At 35.1% G+C, this 17,311-nt stretch overlaps 1 protein-coding gene across 1 annotated transcript in view; it reads left to right on the forward strand.

Annotated features, from left to right (window-relative positions):
* HIF1A (hypoxia inducible factor 1 subunit alpha) overlaps window positions 1-17,311 on the forward strand; it is a 40,830-nt gene that overhangs the window by 19,716 nt on the left and 3,803 nt on the right. The window contains exons 5-12 of the mRNA XM_019750771.3: window positions 3,008-3,120; window positions 3,736-3,938; window positions 8,566-8,672; window positions 9,792-9,939; window positions 11,614-11,834; window positions 12,536-12,822; window positions 15,184-15,306; window positions 15,438-15,865. Of these exons, the coding sequence (XP_019606330.1) occupies window positions 3,008-3,120; window positions 3,736-3,938; window positions 8,566-8,672; window positions 9,792-9,939; window positions 11,614-11,834; window positions 12,536-12,822; window positions 15,184-15,306; window positions 15,438-15,865 (1,630 nt within the window). The remainder of the gene's footprint in view (window positions 1-3,007; window positions 3,121-3,735; window positions 3,939-8,565; window positions 8,673-9,791; window positions 9,940-11,613; window positions 11,835-12,535; window positions 12,823-15,183; window positions 15,307-15,437; window positions 15,866-17,311) is intronic.

Here is a 17,311-nt window from a genome sequence, read left to right on the forward strand (position 1 = left end):
TGCATGCTTTTTAGAATTCTGTATAAAGGAGTAAATACATTCTGAGCAAGGACCTAAGTGGGTTGTCAGTGAGTTTAATATATGAGTTCTGGTGTTTAGATTTGGAGATTTGTATTGGCTGCTCAGTGCTTCCCTTAGGCTAGACTATAAATGGATGGATATTAGGATGTCTTGTTTTGATTTGGTAATGATGTTAATGCATTATTCTAAATCGGATATAGTCTACTTAATATAGTTTAAATGTATGTTTTTAACCCAGTGTTTGTTTTTTTTTTAAGAACATGAACATTTTTTGAAATCATTCCTAATGCAGTCAATTCATTTGTAATGTTTTGTTGGGAAACAAAAATGCAGATTTTTACTTTTAGAAAAGAGGGGCTGCTACAGCGCATCACATTTTAATGATACTTTAAGAGCCAGTGGTGTGTGCACACAATATAGTCCTATTATTCTTTCATTTAAATTCTAAAAAGGTGATTTAGATGTTGTTATTAGGTTGGTACAATAGTAATTGCGGTTTTTGCAACTATTTTTAACCTTTTAAACTGCAATTACTTTTGTACCAATCTAATAAATTATAAAATATGATTTATTTTTAGAAGGCTGAAAATTGATTTTTTTAAAAAAAATGTATTTTTTCCATTAGGAAAATGCTAATACTTTTCAATTACCTTGGTTTTAAAATTCTCTTCATGTCCCAATTCAAAGGCTTTGGGTTTCCAAAGATTAGTCCAGTTCAAGCTTAGATTATGAAGGACTGAAAATACCACAAAGATTTTACATGTTGGACCTCTACTGCTGCCGCCGCCGCCGCCGCCACCACCACCACCACCACCACCACCACCACCACCACCACCACCACCACTACTACCACACACACACACACACACACACACACACCCCTACCTGTATACCATCACCAAGACGAGTGTAGTTCTGTGGCATCTTTTTAAAATCCACTCTCAAACGCTTCTAAAGAGGGCAAATTCATCCTTATTTAAGTAAAGCCAAATGACTTGTATTAGTACCAAGACTGCCCCAACTTGCCTAGTTCCATTAGTAAAAGTGTGAACTATAACTGCTTCAAGAGTCCAGCATTTCTAGCTAATCTGGCCTCATTTAAAGTTGTTTCTTTTCTGCTTGACACTTTTTTTTCAATACACTAGCCTTAAAAAGCTTTAAATCTTTTCAAAAATTTTCTCATTTCCATTAGTTTTCAAGTTTTTATAGATTCTACCTCTTCATTTGTCTTCTGTCACCCTTCTTTTCACTTCTACTTTTCAGCCCCTCATTACCATCATGTATTCTAAATTTTACACATCCTGTGTATTGCTGCTCAATTAATACTCCTTAACTTCCTGATTGTACTTCCCACATCAGAATTTTTTAGATGTTCCATGTTGTATATTTAAGCCTGACCTCCTCTAGTTGTCGCATTACTCTCCTTCATGTATTTTATCTTGTGGCCACACTGCACTATCTAGTACTGTTCCCCAAACGTGCTATTTTCCCACCTCTGCTTTTTATTCTCTTCCTTCTGCCTGGAATACCCTTCTAATTAATTTCTACTTATTGAAATTCTAATGTCTCTTTTTCTAAGAACTTCTTGATTTCCCCTTCACTAGAAGTTATCCTCTAAGCTCTCTTCTATGCCTCTTTAAAGAAAGTGTTGTAAGTCTTGGGCACTTACTTTGCATTGTATTGTTGTTCTTGGCCTTACTACATCTACTAAATTTTTAACTTCTCAAGACAGGCAGTGTGTCTTATTTATCTTTGTATTGCTTGCAATATCTAGTCCAGTTCCTGAATAATGAATACTTTTGTATTTGTTTTACATCAGACCGATCAATGAAGATAAGAAATCTAGTTGCTATTTTTTTTTTAATTTTATTTATTTATTTATTTAATTTATTTATTATTAGTTTCAGGTGTACAAAACAACATGATTAGACATACTCCCCTCACAAAGTGATAACCCCACCAAGTCTACTACCCATCTGACATCATACATAGCTATGACAGTACTATTGACTATATTCCCTATGCTGTATATTTCATCCCATGTCTATATATATGTGTTTGTGTGTATACATATATATATTTAATTATAGCTGACATTTAATATTAGTTTCAGGTGTACAGTGCAGTGGTTAGGCATTTATATCATCTTTGAAGTGATCCCCCTGGTAAGTCCAGTACCCATCGATACCCTACATAGTCTTTACAACATTATTGATTACATGCCCCATACTGTATTTCATATCTCCATGACTATTTTGTGACTGCCAATTTGTACTTCCTAATCCCTTCACCTTTCTCACCCATCCCCTCAAACCCCCAAGTTGCCATTTTCTTAGCCACCTTAGGATAATCTTATTTTTTAGTTATATGTGGTTTGGAATGGGAATAAACAGACTTGAATTTATTTAATTCTAACTTTGCTTTGAAGAGTCATTTAATATGTTTTTCCCTAAATAAAGCAGAAATAATTTGCTCAGCTTATAGGAAGATCTAAGCAAAAATCAGATATATAAAAATGTTATTTGCTATTAAAAAGAAATGTGCTAATTTCAAAGTTCTATAAATAATGGAGTGCTTATTATAAATTGAGCTAACATATATAAAGGTTTGGCAGAGTTTGCTGAAGTTCGTTTGGATGTGCTTATACACTGATGGCACAGTTAGTTGTAGGATAAATTCATACCATATTTATATTTCTTTGCAATTTGACTAACTTTACTGGCTTGAATGTGAAATGATTAACTGTTACCCAAATACAGAGTCTCATTTAACCAACTCAGGTCATCCCTGCTGCTGTGAACCTGTTACTGACTGGAGTGTGTTAGATTGCTGGATGTGTTGGTGTGGGCAAAGCGAGTGTGAATCTCTTTGTGTGCTGAGATGGATAATTGAACAGCCCCTAGGTTCTGGGTACTATGCTACTCTTACTATAACAAAGTTGCATATTTAATTATGTTTTTCAAACTTAATTTCATGCTTTCCCTAGGCCTTGTGAAAAAGGGTAAAGAGCAAAATACACAGCGAAGCTTTTTTCTCAGAATGAAGTGTACCCTAACTAGCCGGGGGAGAACTATGAACATAAAGTCTGCAACATGGAAGGTAAGTAAAAATGATTTGTGAGTGGTGATGCGTTTGATTTATAGATAACTTCATACATCTTGACATTGGTAGTATTAAGATAGCACTAGATTTGTGAGGAAAAACTTAGAGTTGTTCCTTGGCATTTGCAGATTTAACATCCAAAACTGTAATTACTTGCCAGTTTGAGGCATGAACTTAAATCATGTGAATTGTGACACTGGTGTACCACGATAACTTAATCAGTTGGCTTTGCCAACCATCCAGTGTTTGAATCTTGATAGAGGTTACTTTTCTGTTCATTGTTGTATAATTTATTTGTTCAGTGTTAAAACAGATATCAAAGCAAGAATAACCATCAAACAGCTGTGATGACCAAATGAATGAAAAAGCCCAGATTTGTATGGAGATTTTTTAAAAGAGTAATTTATGGTGCCTGACGAGTAGGTCATGGGTGGTGGTGTAAGGAAAACATTTATTGAATTTCAGAAAGAAAGTTAATTTAAAGACTGTAAATTTGATCAAAGCTTACTATTTTACCATGTCAGACTCCAGTATTTACCTCTACATTTTCTTTTTTTCTGGCGTTGTATATTTAAAAAAAAAAAAAATCTAGTTTGTTTTCTTCATACACAGGTACTTCACTGCACAGGACATATTCATGTGTACGATACCAACAGTAACCAATCTCAGTGTGGGTATAAGAAACCACCGATGACGTGCTTGGTGCTGATTTGTGAACCCATTCCTCATCCATCAAATATTGAAATTCCATTAGACAGCAAGACTTTTCTCAGTCGTCACAGTCTGGATATGAAATTTTCTTATTGTGATGAAAGGTAAATGTGATATAAAATATAACTTGAAATTTTTAATTAGTCCACAATTCATTTTTTTACTGTTCACTGTAGTAAAGACTATGTATGTTTCCTTCCACTAAACTGAATACCATGATACATCCTAGAACTCCATAATACTAGATTATCTTTGTAGATTAGTTCAGCTACATTGAGCACACACTATGTACTATGAGTACTTACTCTATCAGGTGTTATTCCGAAATTAAGATGAGGTCTTTTTTCTTTAGTGACTCTAAAGAGAAAACAAATATATTTCAAAGACATATGCATACACCACATAACATGAGGGAGGATAGTTTACTTTTGCTTATGGAATAGAAAGAAAAGTCTTTGGTCATCTAACCCTGTGTATTTTCCCGGAGCAGTTTTATCCCTGCCTGTGGTTTCTATGGCCATTTCCCAAATTTATATTCCTATTTCTATTTCATTGTCAATTTGATACTTTTATCTGGATAGATACTCTTCTGTATTGTAAACTAAATACTTCTGTAACTGAAGTGCACCATTACTTGCCCAAAACAGTAACAACTTCAAAAACTGGTTTTCCTCCAGATAATGCCTATCTTGGTTAAATATACCACTGTAGACACATGACTGCAGAAAAAATGTCAAAGTCATCCTTAACTTTCCTTTTACCCTCATTATCTACACTTAATTGGTTTCTAAATTTCACAGATTTACTAGGTACTTGTAGCTCTTGCTCCAGTCCCTCCTTTCCATCCTTGCTCTCATTGAATTCCTCAGCTCACTATTACCTTTGGCTTAGCTTGGCCTGTTGCCATAGTCTCTTAAACTGTCTCTGCCCCCAGACTTGTGGGGGCAGAGACAGTTTTAGAAACCTGGATGAGATATAAAACGTGGATTTCCTAATGTGATCATCAGATCATGTCATTGTCCTATTGAAAATGCCTCAAATGCTTGCTTCACACAAAAAAGCTTTCGTTTATAAAAATACTAGAGCGCAGGAGATTTTTATTTATCAAAAGACAATACGTATTTTGAAAAGCTGAAAAAAAATAGACATACACAATAAAAATCTAAATTTCTTAGCATGGCAAGCAAAGATATTTATGATCTGGCCTCTGCCCACTTCTCCAGATTAATTAGGGAACCCCTTCTGATGTGTCTCCTAACACACTATAGCCAGAGAGCTCCACATGCCATTTTATTGTCTTAGTGCCTTTGCACATACTTATTTTCTTCAATTCTTAACTCATACTTACCTTCTAAGAGCCACCTATGCATCTGCTCCTTTGTGGAGTTTTCCTTGTTTCTTCAAGAAATGAAACTGTTCCTTGTACCTACGTCTGTTACAGCGTTTATTCTACTTTTGTAATTATTTACCTGCTTGTCCTATTGTTTTACTGTAAGGCTGTATAACGGTAGCTAAAGACATGGTTTCTGTAGCCAGACTTTAGATCCTGACTGCTGCCTATATTGAAATGACCTTGGACACATTAGTTCTTTTTGAGTATCAGTTTCTTCATCTTTAGTAACACCTGCTTTAGTTGGGTCATCTTGAAGATTGTATGAGAAAACCAGTTTTAAGCACTTGGCCCTTATGTAGATAAGAAACCCCCACCCCACTCAACAAGGCAATGTGACCAAGTGCTGGCTTTGGAATCACATAATCCTGGATTCAGTCCTGCCCTGCAGCTCTGGTACTTACAGCATGGCCTTAGTCTTAGAACTCAACTGTTCTAAATCTCATCCTCCTTATCTAAAATAAGGATCATACTTCAAAAGGCTGTTGTAAGGATTAAAAGAGTTTGTTGAGTGCCTAATATGCTTAATGAATGCTGGTTACCTCTGATGTCAGCTTTAAGAAAAATGAAGGTAAAATAGCTAAAAAATATTTTATGATGTTTACTGTTTACTGCCAGTATTCATGTGAGTGTATGATAGAACAGAAACGCCCATTCTTTTTAGAGGATTTTTTTGTTTATTTTTTTGACTTAGTAACAAAGTGTAGGGAAAGATGGGGGGGTGGGAGTAATGGAGCTAGAAAGAGAGGGAGTGACATTCCCCTTCTGGTTATATCAGAAAATTAGCAGAAAGATCATGACAGAGGAGTAAAGCGAGCCAACTTAGACATAGTCAAGTAAGGTTTTGACTTTGACCAGGAAATTGTTAGTTTTCTGGTTAGAGTTCTTTCCAGGAACTTCTTTACATCTATAACCCCTAAGAAGAAAGACATAGACAAAATTTTGCCGAATTTTAAGAAAATCTAAGGTATGAAACTTATAACATCCAGAATATCCCACAAGCAGCTGTTATTTACTATACCAATTTCCATTTATAATCATTCAGGACATTTATTTGAGTACCTACTATGTGCATGGCACTATAACTGGTACTAAAGTAGAAATGAAGATTAATAGTTCCTGCCCTCAAGACAGTTAAAATGAATGGATGGTGTACTGTATAGTTGCTTTAGACCACAGGTTTCCCAATCTGTTAAAAATACTTTTTGATTAAATTTTCTGGATCACTTTTCCTCTTTGGTACAGAATAAAAGCTGTGTAATTCTCTAAAATTAAATTAAGTTTGCCTTTCTTCCTCAAATATGAATAAAATTGACCTTCCTGGAAAATATTTGCTATTTATGTTGTGACTTTTTTTTTTTTTTTACTTTTATTTATTTTAAGTGTGTTTTTCCAGGACCCATCACCTCCAAGTCAAGTAGTTGTTTCAATCTAGTTGTGGTGGGTGCAGCTCACACTGGCCCATATGGGGATCGAAACGGCAACCCTGGTGTTACAAGCATCGTGCTCTAACCAACTGAGCTCACAGTCCGCCCCTATGTTATGACATTCTGCATCCCTTAGTGGTAGATGTAACTCAGATTGAGAAGCAAAGATTGACATCTCAACAAATCAGAGCTTTTCAACATGCTATACAAGGCCCTCGTTAATCTGATCTTCCTGCCTACTTTCCCAGCCTCGTATCTTTCCACTAGCCCCCACTAACCACATCAGAGTCTTTGTTGCCTGTACAGTGTCAAGCAGTTTGTCATCTCTGTCTATGCTTGTGGTAGACCTTCTTCCTGAAATGGCTTGCTCTCTCTTCAACTCTCTTCTATACTTCAACGCATAAATCTCTTATAGGAAGCTGTCCATTACCCCATCATTCCTTTCTCCTGGGTAGGGTTGTTTCCTACAATTCCTGCAACAGATTCTCATCACTGCACTTAACCACGTTATTCCATAAGTAGTGTAGTGTACCAGGAGATCAGCCACAATGATGAGTTTTGTCTTTCCATTGTCACACCTAGAACAGTGCCAGGTGTATAAAAGATCAAATAATGAAAAAAATAATTCCATGGGAATATTCTTTAAACATAACCTACATAAGACCAATTAAAATTATTTTTAAAGCGTAATTTAAAGAGAGGTCTGGCTTTTTACAACACGTTGTTTGCTTTGAAATGCTGCCACCTAGTGTAGATGTGTTTAGGGATATCCCTTTGTAAAGAATTCTAGATTTTGGCTTGGCTTGGTTTAATTTTTGGTTTTTTACAAATCTGCTTTCTGTTTATTTCTTTTGGAATAAACTATGACAGATCTTGCTTTAAAGTGTGACAACACAAACAGTATTATTTTTATACATTTGTTAGAAGAGGGATATCTTCCCTGTGTGCTTTCTGTAGTTAATTAGGGTTTGTTTGTTTTTTTTGGACACAGTATATTATATAACTTTTGCTTGAACCTCAGAAAGTCCTTTGGAATCCAAAGTCTGAGAAATTGAAAAGCTTAATTCATGTCTTACTCCCAGAAAAGAACATTTTTCTTTTAAGTAGTGCTAAGAAGACAGCTTTCTCTATCTCATGAAATGGGTTCAATTTCAGACTGTGGTTACAGAGAGGAGTAAGATTTAGTCTCTGTCTAAAGGAAATTCCAGGAAACCAGAAGGGGTAACTGGATTACTTTCTAGTCCATTTTCAATTTGATATCATTGTTTCATCTGAAATTAATTCCTATAATTTTATGTAATTAATTTCAAAAACAAAGTATAAGAGCACCTTCCAAAACCAACATAATAGGTATTCCTTTATTCCCATTTAATGTGGATACTCTGGTTAATGAAACTAAAATTTTGTAGTGGATATTGATTCCCAAAGTGAAGCTTTGTCTAAGGGAACTGGCATAGAAAGAAGCTGGTTTTGTGTACACACACACACACACACACAGAATCTGGTTTTATGTACAATAATGTGGATTTCATCTATATTTTAAAATAAATGCCAGTGACTAGCTTTATAACTTTTATCATTCAATTTAGCATTAATTATATCTATTAATACCCTGTCTTATTCCCAAAAGTATGTACAATAAACTGATAAAAATAGGTTACAAGTTTGGGTGAAGGGGATAAAAGAGTCAAATAACAGGATAAATCTAGAGGAAATGGATGGTGCTGCATTTAGTAATTGCAGAATTACTAAAGGTGAGATATAAATTTATTCTCAGCAAAGAAAAATGATCTTTAGTTTTAAAAATTCACTTGTCGAAGATTAATGCATGTAAGTTATTCTGGAGAAGCTAAATCTTCAATTATCAATTAGTTTCTTTTTCTTCTTCGTACTTACATTTTTTTTGTTTAACAGAATTACTGAATTGATGGGATATGAGCCAGAAGAACTTTTGGGCCGCTCTATTTATGAATATTATCATGCTTTGGACTCTGATCATCTGACCAAAACTCATCATGATAGTAAGTACAATGGAGGAACTCATAGATATTCTGTTTAACTCTTGCAGTCTCTTGCAGCAGTACAACTGTTTGGTCGTACATGTAACTTTTTGGTTAATATTAACCAGTCTTTCCCAAACTAAATAATAAAACTTTTCATAAGAGATTTTGATCATTAAATCTATGTTTTGTATTTCTTACAACCAATACCAGTTAAAGCAGAATCATTTAATATCTAAAAATTCCCTGGCATTTTGAATACAAAAACTCAAAAATATAGATTACTATAGTATCATTTTCAGAATTCATACCTAAGTATTCAGTGGTTGGCACATAGAAGGTACTCAGAAAGTAATTATTCAGTGAAGTGAATTGTTTAGCAAAGTGAAGGTGATCAACATGCACTAGTAATAATAAGTACCCTTGACATAAGATATGTTTCTCTGTTTTACTCAAATGTTATTTGAAGGTCCCCTGGTAAGTAAACCTTTGGAATTTTTCACTTGCCTGTTTAGTCTGTACCTAAACATGACCTCCCAATGTGATTGGGGGTGCTTGAATGTCACTGAGTTTAGTCTTGAACTACAGAATAGGCTCAAGTCCATAATCAGGGCCCCAATACTCATGATATCATCATGACTATTTAGTACTTTCTCCCAAATCAATAATTAAGATTGCCTAAATTGCCAGAAGACTTCAGAACGGTATCAGTTGAGATTCAAATACGCTAGCACAGCTATTTGAAGCATCTTTGGTTTTCTGGAAACTACAGCAGGAATTTAAGGAAATGATAGCAGTCTTCTTTCTTGAATGTTCTTTCTTGATTTTTCATTCTCTAGTCTTTCTGCTTCCAACATGTAAGTCATTAAAGGAATTTTACTCACTGCTGTCCCTCATTTCTGGCTTTCATTTTATTTAAAGTGAAGATTAGTGGCAGGAAAGGAGTTTATTTTGGGGGTTAGAAGAATGAAATGGGTACATTTTCAGCTATGCTGGGGCTTTTCCTCTTTGAATTTAAACAGTTACAACTGATTCCATTAAAGTAATTGTTTCTAAAACAATGATCAACATTCAGCATCCATTCATTTGATTGACAATTGAGTTATTTTCTCTGCATGACTCTTTCTATTTTACTCCTAGTGTTTACTAAAGGACAAGTCACCACAGGGCAGTACAGGATGCTTGCCAAAAGAGGTGGATACGTCTGGGTTGAAACTCAAGCGACTGTCATATATAACACTAAGAATTCTCAACCACAGTGCATTGTATGTGTAAATTACGTTGTGAGGTAAGCTTGGAAAAAATATTTTGGGGGACAACTAATAAGTCTTTTTAGACACTCTGTTCCTTTATAGAAGAGTATAAACATTAACTGAATTTTATTTTACTTTTACATTTCTACCTAAATACTCTAACTTGTATTTCCAGGCCAGCTGCTATTCTACAGTGATTCCACTAACTCCTGTCAGCAGCTATCCATTCCCATCCTTTTCACTCCATTTTTTAAAAAAACCTTGGGAAAAAACCTACCAAATTTGGATTAGTTTGTTCTAGTCATACACAGTCAGTATATATTATCTCAAGGCAGTGATGTTATTTTTGTAGGAAGAATACTGACCTTGGAATAGTTAGGTTTGTGTCATAGCTCTGTCATTTCTCCATAACATTAGGGAAGTCTCATTTTTCTGAATTTCATCCATACAGGAACGATGAGGATTAAATGAAATTCTATGTGAAATTACTATAAAAGGCTGTATAATGGGATGCATGGTTCTTGTATATTATTTAACTCTTAGTTGATGGGCTTGTGAATATTATGGATATCATAAACTAATCTTTCATTTGATCAATTTCAATAGGTGACTGCCCCCTTCTAGTCCATCTTCCACATTACCACCAGGCTGATTTTTCTTGCATGGATATCTGCTTATCCCATTTTCCTTAGAATTATATTAAAGATCCCTTTATCACCCCCAGGATAAACCCTTACCTACTTGCATAGCATCATTTCTTGTTATTATCTTCTATACTCCCGTGCTTTCATAGATGTACCCCTCTTTCTAAAATCTGTTTTTATTTTCGCCAATTCTGACACCGTCTTTTAATGTTTTAATATTAGTGCCATAGAGTTCTTTTGTGACTTTCCCATTACATAAGAATCAGTTACTTGCAGTGTTCTTTTTCCCCTTCAGTCTACCTAACAAATACTAACTACTTGAGCCCAAGTTTGTTCTCCATTTTAGCAATTATTACTTTGTATTTTCATTGTTTGCACATTTACTTTCACACTGGGTACATAAACTTGTTGAGGGCAAGGGTTAGATACTTTAGTTTTTGTATCTTCAGTTCATTTCACATAATAAACACTTAATTGTTGATTAAAGGAGCAATAAAATTAACATATAATCTAAACATGAATATGGAGCTATTTATCATCCCTCTTTAATTCTTTTCCCATAGGTGGCATCACCATATTTTCCTACGACCAAAGAAAATACGGCACAACTCTTGCAAAGACCTTGGTCATTTATCTATATATCTTTATATTCAGGACCATCCTTAGGTCACACGTCATATATTAGTGCCAAAGAGTTCTTCAGTGCTAGTATCAGTATGTGTGACAACAAAAATTGGGAAGATCTGTTTGTCATACTTAACCATTGATTCCTTTGTCACCACCACTCTTCCCAAAGGGATAGCTCAAGTTTCTTAATTGAAATTAGTCAAATATTTGAATTATCTTATACTGTGAATTTTAATAGGTCTTTATTGGTATTTTTAACCCTGAATGAATGTGACCAAGTATGTATGAGAAATTAGGTCAAAGCATCTTAAAATGTTCCTTTTCATGAACTAGTTTTGTTTTTTTTTTTAAGAGACAAGGTCATTTCGGGGTCCCTCCCCCACACTCCCATTGTGTCAGGTGCTCATTTAAGAATTACTCATCTCTTTCTTTTGACAGTGGTATTATTCAGCACGACTTGATTTTCTCCCTTCAACAAACGGAATGTGTCCTCAAACCAGTTGAATCTTCAGATATGAAAATGACTCAGCTCTTCACCAAAGTTGAATCAGAAGATACAAGTAGCCTCTTTGATAAACTTAAGAAGGAACCTGATGCTTTAACTTTGCTGGCCCCAGCTGCTGGAGACACAATCATATCTTTAGATTTTGGCAGCAATGGTGGGTCTTTAGTTATTTTGTTAATTGCCTAAACTGTGTCTGCTGATGCAAGCCTATTTTAACTGAACTTTAGGTTGACAGTTTTTGTTGGTAATCACTTGGATATTGGTCTTAATATATTTTGCTTATCATAGTCTTCTTGAAGGTATTTGCTTAAATATTTTTGCCCCTGTAATTTCTCAGCATTCCTGCTTTTGTAATATTGTTGGAAATTGTACTTCAGGTATTTCTTCTTCCCACTTTAATTTTTCTCAGCTACTCTGATATTTGTATATCCTACTGTCAGATTTTCTCCACTGTTTAGCAGAGTTGTATTGCAATAGGTATAGTTGATTAAACGATAAATAAGTAGTCATTACCATACATAATAATCAAACATTGAAAATAAAAACTGTAGTTTCAGTTTAAATTACAGTATAAGCTGAATTTAGGATAAATTTTAATGAATAAAAGGTATGAAAAGGTTGGAATTACAGGGTTTTTTCCTGCTGTATAGATTAAGAGTTGTCAGTAGTGTGTTGGAAAGATAACTCAGACTGATGGTTATACCGTAACATCTGTAAACTTTCTGATTAAGGAAAATTTGGTAACATTTTTATTGTTTGAGTGAACTAGATAAACTTTTGGTAAAAGGGGACATATTTCTGTAGACGTTAAAATGTAGATATTCTTTAAATTCACTAATTTTTTTTTCCCTGCAGACACAGAAACTGATGACCAACAACTTGAGGAAGTTCCGTTGTATAATGATGTAATGCTCCCCTCATCCAGTGAAAAATTGCAGAATATAAATTTGGCAATGTCTCCATTACCTGCCTCTGAAACTCCAAAGCCACTTCGAAGTAGTGCTGACCCTGCACTCAACCAGGAAGTTGCATTAAAATTAGAACCGCATCCAGAGTCACTGGAACTTTCTTTTACCATGCCGCAGATTCAAGACCAGCCCGCTAGTCCTTCTGATGGAAGCACTAGACAAAGTTCACCCGAGGTAGGTGTCATGATATAATAAGAAAAAAATAACTTTCAGATTTTAATGTTCAGAAATATAGTCGTAAATTCGATTCAAACTTTAATTTGAACCACCAGTCACAGTTTTGCTTGTATGAATTTTAGCACTTTAAAAATTACTAAAAAAGCTGTTAAGAGCTTAACTTGGGCCTCAGTGCATGTTTTAGTCAAAGATAGGAACATGGGAAGGAACTGTCTTAACATAAATCAAAAGGTAAAACTTAGTTGCTCTTCTATATATTTATATCAGTAAGACAAAGCCTTGAATTTAAACATCCACAGAGAACAAAATTGTGTATGCCTACGATAGCTCTAGTCCGTACATATTACCCTTTGAGTTGGAGAATTGCCCAGTGGCAAAAGACTTATAAGCAAGGCTTAAAGGACCCTAAGCTCTGCCCAATTTAGTCCAGTTTCCATCACTATTTTGAAATTCTGGATAAGTGTAACATGAAAGTACCAAGTCTTACACAGAATACTTAGTAACTTTTTTATGCAAGTTCTGTCTTCATATTAGTTTTGCTATCAAATCAATAAAAATCGTCTTTAAGGGCTACGCTGGGCCAAGACCAAAGATGTCGTAAGACCAAAGGCTCTATTTCTAAATCTAGAGAGTCTTGAATTTCAGAGCTTCTTAATGTTAAAACTATGCTCAGGAGTTGGGCAACTGAGAGATGAATATTATAACTTGATAAATGAGGCACACATAGGTCTTAATTAGGTAAAATTAAATAGGTAAATAATTTTACATTAAATATTTATTGATCCAAGCTGGCAAGATGAGAGGAGGAGATTTGACATCTTATAGCCTTCTAGAGAATAATGCACCATATGCTCTGGTTGCTCAGTTTGCCTAGCACAAAAATGTTTGATTCATTTTGTTTTTAATCTAACAAAAATAAATCTAACAAATGTTACAATAGTGGAAGCACAAGTTTATGCTTAGAACACATAGCTATAATTTTCTTAGAATTCTTGTTCCAAACTAATAAAAGAATAGTATAGTCATTAAGGTGAATACAACTAATAGAACTTAAGTCTCCACCCCAACCCCCAGAGCAGCTGTGAGATTGTTAGATGTTATCACCACAGGGAAGTGACCCTCGGTTCAAGGTAGGTTCCAGTGAGTATACCATCTAGTTGACCAATAGGGTACCGTGCGGAATTGAATTATTAGATGAGTTTTATTCTTTAGAATAAGCACATAATCCATCTTTAAATTTTATAAATGACGTTATATTACATATAGTCAGACATGTGTTTACAGTAGTCCCCCCTTACCCATGGGGGACACATTCCAAGACCTCCAGTGGATGCCTGAAGCCGCGGATAGTACTGAACCCTAATTAGCTTCACCTCTGCAAAAAATGTGGCAGCAGCTTCATCAGTAGATGCAGGCTCTCCAGTAATTTTTATATTTTTCAGTCCAAATCTATTCCTGAATCTGTGTTACCATCCCTTACTAATGGCTTGGTGTCACTTGTTTCAGGGGATCCTTACTGGAGTCTTCATACAGGGCTCAATGCCTTTTAGCACAACACGTTTCCATCAATCAGAACATGTTTTCTGTTCATGTCTTCCACCCACAAATTTAATGCCATTTTCTTCTTAACTAAGCACTTATCATGCACTGTGCCTGTAACTTTTGCAGTTTAAGATGTGACAGCAAAACTAGTACGGATTTTTTTCCTTCACAGTTTCATTGATAGAAGATTTATTTTTATTGTGGATCTGAGCAACTTCAGCATACGGGATTTTCCCCCCCTATTTAGTCAAGAACTTTCACATTTTCACTCAAAAGAAGCACTTTGCGCCTTTCTTTGGCATATCTAAATTGCCAGCATCACTACTCTTGCGCTTTGGAGCCATTATTAAGTAAAATAAGGGTTACCCGAACACAAGCATTATGACAACTGATCTGATAACTAAGTGAGGAATGGTTGGGTAGCATGAATATGCTGGACAAAGGGTGATTCATGTCCAGGGCGGGACATAGTGGGACGGTGTGATATTTCATCATACTCAGAACAATGTGAAATTTAAAACTTACGAGTTGTTTACTTCTGGAATTTCCTATTTAGTATTTTTGGACCTTGGTTGACTGTGGGTAACTGAAACCACAGAAAGTGAAGCTGCAGATAAGGGGGGGACTACAGCATTGGCAAAATTAGTTAAAATGCTAATTCAAAAATTTAACTTCTTGGTAGTTAGATAAAATTTGATAGAACAGATGGACTTTGTTGCATATCCTCTGAATTCTGGTTTGAGAATTCTAACAACGAGCAAAAAATATGCAGTCTTCTTTATTAGGGAAAGTTAACATATTTAATTCTTTGTACAGCCTACCAGTCCCAGTGAATATTGTTTTGATGTGGATAGTGACATGGTCAATGAATTCAAGTTGGAATTGGTAGAGAAACTTTTTGCTGAAGATACGGAAGCAAAGAATCCATTTTCCACTCAGGTATACAGACTTGTTTTTATTAAACTATTTTTATTAAACTATTAACTTTTAGTCTGAAGTGACTTTGAGTTTAACTTTTTTTTAAATAAGGTGTGGCCATTGTAAAAACTCACGTAGTTGTTGTTTTACAGGACACTGATTTAGACCTGGAGATGTTAGCTCCTTATATCCCTATGGATGATGACTTCCAGTTACGTTCCTTCGATCAATTATCACCATTGGAAAGCAGTTCTACAAGCCCTCAAAGTGAGAGCACAATTACAGTATTCCAGCCGACTCAAATGCCAGAACCAGCTATTACCACCACCACCACTGCCACTGCCACCACTGATGAATTAAAAACATTGACAAAAGATGGTATGGAAGACATTAAAATATTGATTGCATCTCCATCTCCTACCCACGTACCTAAAGAAACTGCTAGTACCACAACATCACCATATAGTGATACTCGAAGTCAGACAGCGTCACCAAAAAGAGCAGGACAAGGAGTTATAGAACAGACAGAAAAATCTCATCCAAGAAGCCCTAACGTGGTATCTATCACTTTGAGTCAAAGGTATTTATATGTAACATTAAAGTTATAGTTTTTTTTTTTTTTTTTTAGAGAATGTGTATGATGGTAAATTATTTCTAAACATAGCAAACTTTCTGATGTATACGCTTTAAGGTACAGAAAATTGATATACAAATTATGAACTTAAAACATGCACTCCTAAACCTGTTTCTAAATTTATGTATTCTAAAATAATCATATCACCTATCTGAAAGTAGGAGGTAGGCGGGTCTCCTTTAAAATCCAGCCAATACGTCCTATAAATATACAAAAATTGACCCAGTTTCCTGCAGTTGTTTAAACCAGACTAATTATCCTCACTGCTTCCGTCTTATGGAGCTCTTTTTAAGCTTACCTGGCAAAAAGCCCTTCCGACTTAAGGTTATTTCCAATTCCCCTTCCAAATTGAGCCTGAAGGTCTTCAGTCCTCGGTACTCAATATAGATATTTTAAGACTTTTTAAATTTTATGTATAGTGCTTGTGGCTCTTTTCTCCTGCCCTGCATCACTACTTTGAGCTAGAGCGCTGGGAGAGGCTTTTCCTAGGGCTGGGAAAAGATCCTAGGGCTTGAGATGAACAAAGAATCATTTTACATAACGTTATAAATGACTATGTCACCAGCTGACTGTAGCTGGAGTTCCTCTAGGGCAATGACAGTGTCTTGGACATTGTAGTGGTATTAGTACTTAACTCAGTATCTAATGTGGAGCTGCTCAATAAGATGGACAGATGAATGAATATGTTAATATAAATGGTGATGACCTCTAATTTATAGTTTACTATTTGCTACAGAGGACTATAGGATATTCAGTTTTCTGAACAATTGTGTACTTGTCAAAACCAAAGTCTACCATCTAGTCACTTTAGCAGTTTTTTTACATTAGTCCCAGTATAGTATGTACTACATACTTTAAGAGATGAACTTTATGACCTATATGGAGGCTTTTTCTTTACTATCTCTCTAGGTAATTATTTGTAAAATCAAAGTGCTGTACTACAGTGCTGTACCAGACAACTTACAGCTTTAGAGCAAAGATTAAAGATAACCATTAAAAATGCTGTCACTGAGATGATATTTATAGGATGCACTGAGTTACATTTCATACAGATAATATAGCTATATAAGGATTTTAAAACCTGTCTATATAGTGGAGGCTTTACAGAGTTTTTAAAAACAAAACTGCGCATAGGAGAGCAGTTAGAATGATACCCATATGGCATTCTCAACTATATGGACCAGAGCAAGGAGCCATTATCCTTATGTATGGATGGGGCAGTTGTTGAAAAAACAAAATAGCTGTAACAAAAATTGATGTATTTGACACATAAAAGTTCTTTACTATTTAATATTAATTTTAAACGCAGGTAGTTCAGGTTTGATAATGAGATCAATACTGAAGACCAAGTGGCTTAGTAGGAGGGGCATTGGGAGGGGCGTGGGTATAAGG

Source organism: Rhinolophus sinicus, chromosome 3, assembly GCF_057876585.1.
Source record: "Rhinolophus sinicus isolate RSI-liver-muscle chromosome 3, RSI-T2T, whole genome shotgun sequence".
NCBI classification, from domain to species: Eukaryota; Metazoa; Chordata; class Mammalia; order Chiroptera; family Rhinolophidae; genus Rhinolophus; species Rhinolophus sinicus.